Here is a 9,859-nt window from a genome sequence, read left to right as displayed (position 1 = left end):
CACTAAATAATATATTTTTTTGTATGTGAAAGACTTATAATATTAACTGAAAGACAGCCAAATTTTGTGCAGACATACACACTATATTGAAAGTTAGAAGTATTAAATATATAAAGACTTTAAACAAGTACAAAGAGGTCACGTGGTCGGTCAAATTGACCAAGCCCGTGTTGAGAGAGTTAAAAGGAGAAAAGTTTCAACAAAAGTAGAGCTTTAATACTTGACATTGTAAGAAAATTATAATAGAAAAGCTTAGTTTGAAATTAATTATCAATTGTATTTATTTTTTTCTAAGGATCAAATTAGTTCTCTTTTCGATTTTCTTGCACACTGCACACTCTGAACTTTGTTTTATGAACACTGTTCACATGTCACATAGTAATAAAAAATTAACCAAGTCTCACAAAAATAAAGCGTAAAATACAGTCCGCACCTGCACATATTCGTGTTAGAGCCTGTATGACCATCCACTTGTGCTCAAAACTGCTGCTTGGAGTTTCAAGGATATTCAGAAATATTTCTTTGAAAAATACCTGGTACAAAAAAACTTCAGTCATCCTTTCTTATTAAAGAAAACTTAACACTTTTTTGACAGTTCAAAGTGAGTGACTAATAAATAGATATTAGTATAGTAAGAATTTTAAAATTTAACATTTTCTTATGCTGAAAATGTATTTCTGATAGGTACTTACCTCCACTAACACAACACTATCTTGATCTTTTTTCTGCTCTCTAAGCATTGCTAAAGGATTTTTGCACTCAGCACACCAGCTTATAGACCCCATCAATTTCATGCCATTTTTGAACATGTAAATATCATGTGACTAGCTAAATATAGTTGAAGCATACAAGCCTTTGTTAAACAATCAGGTGAGGATTTGCAGAAGATGAGGAATGGAAGGGTGGGAAGAATGGAAGCCACGTTGAAAAGACTAAAGGCAAAGGTAGACCATCACCTTAACTAAATGGACATGGAAGAAGGTCTGATGGATCAGGAAAGGAAAGGTGCAACACATAGTTAGTCAGTCAGTCCCTGGACTTAAACAATAAACCTGACAAAAGGCATGCATAAAAATGGTGTGATGATGATGTCTGGATGAACAATGTCTGACTGAGGTTGAGGAGTAGAGACCCAGACAGAAGTAAGGGTAGGAGAGGTTGTACAAGTAAAGGACAGAACAGAGGGAAACAAGGTTGTACCAGCTAATACGAAGCCACAAGTAAGACTAGATGCTGAATGATTTGGATCAGGAATAGAACTCTGGAGAGGAGCTAGTGGGTGTGGAACGGGAAACCAAAAGGAAAGAGGTTTAGTGTTCCAGTGGGTGGTGAAAGCATTGATGTTCTCAGCTGAGAATATACCCACCAATAAACCTGTAAATCGAGGGACCACTCCAAATGGAGAATCTTGTTGGGTCGAGATAAACAATCGACAACCAGATTCAAGGTTCCAGGAATATGGCAAGCTAACACCACCATGTGGTGACTGTGTGCCCAAAAAAAGGAGATCCAGGGTATGGAAGCACAGAGACCTGGATTTGGTACCTCCTTACTTGTTAATATAAGTAACACTGGAATTGTCAGATTGTACCAAATTGTAGGGCCCTAAACTGGAACACTCAACTTCTAGCTATAAATGATTATTGACAATGTCGATACTGTGGGGAGAAAAATTAGATTCAAGCATCAAGAACATAGGAAATGTAGCCAAAGCATAGCTCAGCACGAAAAAACAACATGTCAGCAATGTAGCAATGCAAAACAATTAAGTCTTACCCTGACAAAAATTAGGATTATAAAGCACATATTGAACAATAACAAAAAAAGGTTTTCCAGATAGAACACTGAATTAAATGTAACTAGCAGGAGTGATATGTAAACTACAAACTATCTAAACATACCTAGTTCACAAAGTACTCATTAATATCAACTGACAAAACATCAAAATTTCCCTAGTCTACAAAGTATGTAATAATAACAACATGTAAATGGACTAAAATTACCTAGAAAACAAAGTAATAATCAATATCTAACTGACAATAAATGTAAGTTAACTTAGATGACAAAGGACACATAAATATCTAACTTACCAAAGTCTGAGCACTGATGACATGAAATACTTAATTCTCCCGTGTGTGAAGAAGGAGAAAGCCATACAAAGAGCATCTGAGCCGTGCCTAGCATGGGTAATGCAACCTGCGAAGTGTACAAGTCGAAAAACTTACCACGGATCCAGTGAGAGATCTGGAAGCAATAGAAAGAAAGGAGGAGAAGAACAAACCTTCACCAAAGTGAATGAAGTAGACTCACAACAACAGGAGTAGGAAAAAGAAAACTAGCAAAATCGTTCTTGTCTTGAACATACAGAAAAGACTGAATATGCATCAACCATTGACTTGAGTAACCAGCTGTGAAAAAAAGGGGTGTGGATAGTGAAATCTCCTGAATTTGTGTAACGTGTGACAGAAGGTGCCTGGTAAAAGAGAGTCCTTGATTTTATTCTTCATTAACAACACTCTCAGGTTGAAAAGGAGCAGAAATCACCAGCCAAATATACAAATCTAGCTCCCTGTGAATAAAGGCCTGTACCTCCTCTGCAGATAAAGTTGAATCTAATTGTTGGGAAGTTGTATCAGTAGCATTGTCGAGTGTAATGGGAACTGCCATAGTAGACACATTCAATCATAAATTCATATGAAATTTTAGTATAATTCAATAACAAGAAACAAATGCAAAAAAATATTGTTGAAACAATTGAATGCAAACACAGTAAGAGTAAACTGTTGAAAAAAAACTGAAATGACAAATAAGCACAATCATAAACAGTAGCCACATGCAAAAAACACGCGTCTAAACAAAGATGTGAAAAATCAAGAAAGTGAAGATTGAGTGGGAATAGCAAAGGGGCTATTTGCACCAATATAGATGGGACAATGCTATTGGTGGAGAGCTGTCACATGATATTTACATTTTCAAAAATGGTGCAAAATTGATGGGTATATGGACTTGTGTGCTGAGCACAAAACTTTTTAGCAGTAGTTAGAAGGCTGAAAAAAGATTGGAACATATATATTAAATATAAAAACAATACACATTTTACGTCAAAATATGATGATGGTATATTCTTTGAAAACCTAAGTACTTGTTGAAACTTCTTCATCTTTCTGTTGATATTTACAAACACAGGACATTTAATAGCATGATATCTTATAAATATGACAATGTATTGATTTGTATTTACATGTTTTGTGTTAACAAATACAATATGTAGATATATAATTTTATATAAAAACATAATTCAAAACTAAAAAACAACTACTTATAAAACAAAGGTTCTTTTTTGCCCTTTTCAATGCTAATAAGAAAGAAAGCATATGAGTTTATAATCAGAAAATCAACAGATATCCATCTAATAATAATTCTATAAATATAACTTTAAGTTTTAGTTTGATAAAAAAATTTCCATTTACCTCTATCTGCATTTTTAGGTGAGTTTTAAAATTCTGCAAGAGAGCCAAAAATATAGCCAAAGAAAGCTCAAACACCTCAGCTACTGATGATACACCATTCTTAGACAAGGCAACACAGAGATACTGCTTAATGGCTGTGATAAACATTTCATTTGAGCGAAACACTGGGCCAGCATTTTGTAAGATAGAAAGCAGCAGTTGCAAAGACAGAATCTTTGATCGCAATTCATGAGATCTGTTAATGAACAAAATAATTTAATTATTTTAATATTATTTTTATCACCAAGATAAGGAATTTGAGAACTGGTATATCTAGTAAATAACATAGCCAATAAAATCTTCAATATTTCAAATAAGTTTTAAATACTCGTTTTAAATGTTAAATGTGCCAAATTTACTTAAATTGAAAAGTATGAGAACTTTCAGCAAGGACAAATAAACCAACAATGTCTGAAGCACAGGAATATTATCTTTAGCACTGAAGAAACTGTTCAAATATACTTTATGTTTAAATACAAATTAAATGATACTTGTGGAAATACAGGTTGTAAAATCTGCTTCAGGGTTTTCTCAGTTGAAAACTATGAACATCATTCAGGTAAATCTTCTGTAACACAAGCCTTCATACAAGTGAATCTAAAAGCTCTCTACTACCTTTTCACAAAGAAGATTAACCATGAAAAACATCTCTATTTTCACTGTGTTTTGAACTATCATGATACAGAAATTCTAAAAAACTGATAATATTTTGGATATGATTAGAAACACATAAGGATGGAAAACAATGTGCAAGATAATACTGAACTTAGGATGTCAGTTTCTGGTCAAATTGCACAATCCTCAAAATTAGTTGTATCACTGAACAACTTGTACGATTATATACCTTTCATTTTCTCTTATTTAAACTATATAGATTTTTGTGAATATTTAAAAATAAATCAGTCATAAAGGAAATATTTTATAGATTTAAGTATAATTTTTGACAAACACAAACAGTAAGAGAAAACTATCTTCAAGTTCAGTGTTATTTAATGTGAACTTACCTCACATTTTAAGAAATTAATTTTGTTAATGGATAGTTTATTACAATAATTGTGAGGCTAAATTATGTTTTGTTCTTTCACTTCAAGAATAATACTAACAAAATGGTCTATTAATGCAACTCTACAAAAAACATATTTTAAAACTGAAAGTCACATCCAATTATTGAAAATTGTATCACTCAAATATCTACAAGTAATCATTTTAGAAAATTATTTTCTGGCAAACTAAACTATAAACATTTCTTAGAATTATCAAACAGAATTACAATACAAATGCTTATGATTTTCCTCTTTTTTTTTATCACTGTTTCCTGTATTAAGTTGTTTGTGAATCGCCAAAAAATATTTATTTGTTTTGGATAATTCAATTTTCTAAGTTTTAAGTGCAAAATTTTATCCACCTACCAATTTCTTTCGTTTGCTTTATCCTTTTGAAGATGAGTGTGTGTCTCTTGTTCAACCACTGAATAATCTCATTTCTTAATTTTTTACTTTGACAAATAAATTTTAGAATCGTAATACTACTAATATAATATTTAATTAATTAATCTCTAGCACCTTTTTTGCAGCTGCAACTCTTTGACATTAAATTTAAAATTGAGAATCCAAATATATGCTCAAAAATGGGAGGATGTTGGTTATAATAAAAATATGTTTAATAGATGTTATGGAAAAGGAGACCCATTATTACTAAACTAGAGGAAACAGGAAATATTTGCAAAACCATCAGAATATATAAAAGACAAATAAAAGTAATTATAAAATTATAAATGAACCAGAACAGATCTAACTGAAAGAAATGAAATGAATTGTTAAGTGAAAGAATTCATTTCTTGATTAACAAGGTTTCTTCTATTAAAATTTCCATGTCAGTAGTTAAAATGGTGAAATTTGGTAAATAGATCTTATCTTTCATGTTTTTGTTGTGTGGGTATATCAAAAAAGGGTAGTAGTTGCCAAGTTTGTTATATATTTCAACTGATAATCTATGTGTTCATAATCTTGAACTTTAAAATGATGCCAAAGTAGAAGGACATACAGTCTCCATACTGTTATAAATAAACAAGCTATAAACAATAAAAGGTCAAGAGATGATCCTTGTTGCAAAAGAAATACTTCAGGTATAAGGAAGGTTTAAATATCAATTTAAACAAGTTAAAAGTAGAACTGGTTAATAATTCCGTTAATCTGCATTCTGATGGTGAAGTTCTGTTTGCCAAGGTATGGTATACAGCAATATTTTAGACATTTAAGTACGGTAGGTATTTGTGGTTTGTGTATAAGAAATATGTGAATGACTTTCTGAAGGTCAGTGTTTAAGGATGCCAAAGCTATTATATTTTAGGCTATCAAGTAGAAAGGTAATTTCTAAATGAATCATCAGAAATGTTCAGTAAATGTTGTATGTTCTGTTAACTAAGCAAAGAATGAAGTTACATTGATAAGGAAATGTAATAAAAACTAACAAACTGGGCAAAAAGTCTGGTAAATGGAATGTCATTACCAATTAAAACAGGTAACAAATGTAACTAGCCATACCCTTCCTCAATATGCTAACACAATAAAAACATGAAATATAAGATCCATTTACTTAATTTCACCATTTTAACTGTTCCCAAACCCCAAATTAAACTTTTAATAAAAAGAAACCTGTGCATCAAAGAACATCTTCCTACAGTTAACAATTGACAGCCCTCATTTCAATCAAATCTGTTCTCCTTCTCTTGCAATATTTGTTTTTTACATAATCTGATGGTTTTGTAAATATTACCTGTGTTATATACATTATGGATGATAGAATCTTTGCTATTACAAAACATCTATTGAACATTTTTTTTTTATCATTGCCATTAACTACTCATTTTTGATGAAACTGATGTGTTTGATCCTATAATCTATTCAAAATAAATGCTTTAAGTAGCTGCAGGACTGATCAGAGTTTTATAAACAAGCTATTAGATTATTATATCACTAAACAAGTAACATACTTTGGATCAGGATGACCCTCAGGAAGTGGCTTCATGCTCAGTTTACAAAGAGAGCGGAATACAAGAAAGGCATCTTTTTGTAATACATGTGAGAACTTAGCCTGGACGGGTTCAGCAGAGGATTCAGCAGTCTCTAGACTGTCCTGAGAGGGAACCCTTGGCAAGAATGGTGGCGAGGAATTGTCTTCTGTTGTAAAGACATTTGGAGCAGGACTCTCAGGAAGTGACTTTGAGATGTCAGTATCTTGAAAAGATAAACAATGAGATCAGTAAATGTTCTTCGAAAACATAAAACTTGAAAGTTATACTCACCTGATAATTCACACTACTTTCATCATACATCAAGCAATACAATCAGTTTAAAGACCAAATGATCATATTAGATTAATAAAAATTGAAATGCTTCTATTTCTATGCTATAAAATTATTTTTTATTCCTGAAAATCTCTTGAGAAGCATTTGTTAAAAAGGTTTTGTTATTTGTTAGTTTGAATAGCCATTGCCCTCACTTTGGGACAACAAACTTAAACATCAAGATACCACTCATACTCTTCTACTTGGGAATGAGTCCTTTTTAAATGAATAATTACTAAAAATTAAAACTGAAATTTGGCATTTTTACGCCAGCAAACATGAGAAGCAGCAATTTTCTTGAGTTAAAAAATACTGTTTAAATCTATAGGTACCTGTTTAAGATTAACTATGACATGGTTCCAAACTCGAATATCTGAATATTTTACTACTACAAGTGGTACAATACCAGTTATCTATCATTACAAAACATTAATAGTAAACCTTTTTAAGTCTCAACACAGCCAAGAATTAAAAAAAGAGCTGTATATTAAAGTTTCTATAAAATACAGTGTCAAAGTACTTCTGAACTAAAACCAACATCCTAAGATAAGTCTGTTTATTATATCAGTTCTGATTACCTTCTCTATCATATACATTGATAATAAAGTAGTTTAATTAAATTTTGAATGTAACTCTAAAAAGTTTTGATATGCCTTTGAGGAATTAAAAGAAACCATTGTTAGTGTTTGAACATGATGAATAAACTTGGCACCAAAACATAGTTAATAAATCAAATTTGAATACGTTTTAAGTTCTTAATTCTATAAGGAAATATTTTTTTTAAATCCTCAGTCACCTCTAATATGAGAATTGTGACATTTGTTGACCAGGTCTTCCCTCTTCTCAATTTATTTACAACCCCTCTGAGAAGTACAGAATTGAACACAAATTACTCATTATAATATAGATAAATCATAATTTTATAATCTTCAATCTAATTTGTTTATGAAGCCATAAACTAGAAAATCAGACCACTTGCCACACCCACCTGTCACATCCTCTCTTTCACAAATTGCTAATAGTTCTCTCCAATATTTTATAATATATTATTTATAACCAATAGAAAGCTAAAGTTTTAATCTATCAAATGACATATTATGTTGTTTTCTGTACAGAATATTGTCTGGTATTCAAATCAATAAGCTTAGCTAAATTTTTAAAGGCTCTTAATCACATAATTAGGAAGCCAAATAAATTATGGTAGTTATAGAACATTATTTGCTTTGTGCATGTTATTATTCTGTATTCTTAGGTACATTATTTAGTGTACTAGTACCATTAGTATAAAAAATGTAGGCTTAACTGTTATCAACAGTTGACAGAAAAAAAAAGAAATAGTTAAGTACCATATTTCTTGTTTTTCGTGTATGTCACTAAAATGTAAAAATTAAAAAATCATTACATTAGATAAGACAATGATTATTAATAATGGTTATTCATGAGGTATGCTTGCAAGCAGATAGTGCAATAAGGTAACTTGAGCTATATGTTCTCTGAGTGATTTACAACTTGTGTGGCAGGACTATTAGTTAAACATAGGTCAAAAGGCAATAAAAATGAATTTTATATATAAACAGATTTATACTATCATAAGATTTAAACTATTTAGGATAAACAATTGTGGTTTCCTATTATAATATGCAGTCATTCTAGAAAGAAAAAAATGGTAACTTAGATTATTTTTTTATGGTGATTACGAGGTTGATTAAATTGACAGGTTATGTATAGAGTTAGGGTAAAATATAGTTTTAATGAGAAAAAGTTTGATATTTATTTAGAAGGTTTAAAGATTACGCAAATGAAAGTTTACAATTCTCAGGTGAAGAAAAGTATTTTAATCATAACATGAAAACCACTTTGCACTCAAAGCAGTCAACACTCTGACTCCATACATTCATGTATACATTTTTAGTAAAAGTTCATTTTTTGTGTACAAGACTGTAATGTGTACTGAAAGCTGGCCAGATTTTATGAACACAAGACATATTACAAGTTATAGTATGGAAACTCTTATGGTCACAAGGTTGATGTAATCCACTGAGCCCATAGAAAGAGGGTTAAGTATATGGTACTAATATTATAGCATGTTCATTATAAATTAACATCATCAAAATGTATTTTGCTTTCTTAATCTTTAAAGTCATATCACACTTCCACTGATGAGCTTTTAAGATATCATTCAGCTATAATAATAATATTTTAACAGTGATATTAACTCTCTCACTACCATCTCACCCAATTCGACTGAGTTCATGATGCCAAAGTGACCATCACAGTTTAAATATTATAGCTTTTAGTATGCAAGCAATTTTCATGTTAATATTAAAATACTTTTATTAATCAGAAAATTATCAAATTTCATTTGCATAATCTCTAAAACCTTCTAAATAAATATCAAACGTTTTTTTAAGTAAAACTTTATATTTTGTATGTTATTTTCTCTATCCTAACTCTTCATGCATTCAGACAACTTGACAGGCTTTGTAACTACCATAAAAAAAATCAATTTAAATTACCCTCTTCTTCTTTCTAGAATTACTGTAAATTGAAACAGGAAACTACAGTTGTTAATCCTAAATAGCTTAAAGCTCATAACATTATACATCTGTTTCTACTTAAACGTTATTGTTTTACTGCCCTTTGAACTGTGCATACCTAATAATGCATGACTAGCTCACAAGCATACTTTTTATTAGTATTATTATTTTTCATTATCCTACCTAGTCTAACCTAAAAAGTTTTTAATTCTTATATTAGTTACTTTTATAATAATAATAATAAAGAATACACATGAAAACCAAGAAATATATTACTTACCTGGGTCTTCTTTTTTTGTTGTCAACTGTTGATGAAACTTAAGCTTACTTTTTTTTATATTAATGGTAATAACTACACTAAATAATTTTATATTTGATTAAATACCTCACCTAAAAACACAGAATAATATTATGCAAAAAGCAAACAATCTACTATACAAAAACCAAAAGACATCAGTCTGTCCATT

General features: G+C 30.5%; 1 protein-coding gene across 4 annotated transcripts in view; it reads right to left on the bottom strand.

The window, feature by feature from the left end:
* LOC106464639 (brefeldin A-inhibited guanine nucleotide-exchange protein 1-like) overlaps positions 1–9,859 on the bottom strand; it is a 101,486-nt gene that overhangs the window by 64,920 nt on the left and 26,707 nt on the right. For all 4 annotated transcript variants that reach the window (XM_022392385.1, XM_013924796.2, XM_022392386.1 and 1 more), the window contains exons 8-10: positions 6,502–6,745; positions 3,471–3,705; positions 434–533 (exon numbers count right to left, since the gene is read on the bottom strand). In XM_022392385.1, coding sequence (XP_022248093.1) covers positions 434–533; positions 3,471–3,705; positions 6,502–6,745 — 579 coding nt within the window. The remainder of the gene's footprint in view (positions 1–433; positions 534–3,470; positions 3,706–6,501; positions 6,746–9,859) is intronic.

Source organism: Limulus polyphemus, unplaced genomic scaffold (assembly GCF_000517525.1).
Source record: "Limulus polyphemus unplaced genomic scaffold, Limulus_polyphemus-2.1.2 Scaffold1707, whole genome shotgun sequence".
Lineage (NCBI taxonomy): Eukaryota > Metazoa > Arthropoda > Merostomata > Xiphosura > Limulidae > Limulus > Limulus polyphemus.
Note: the sequence above shows the minus strand (reverse complement) of the source record. Positions and strands in the feature narration are given on the sequence as shown.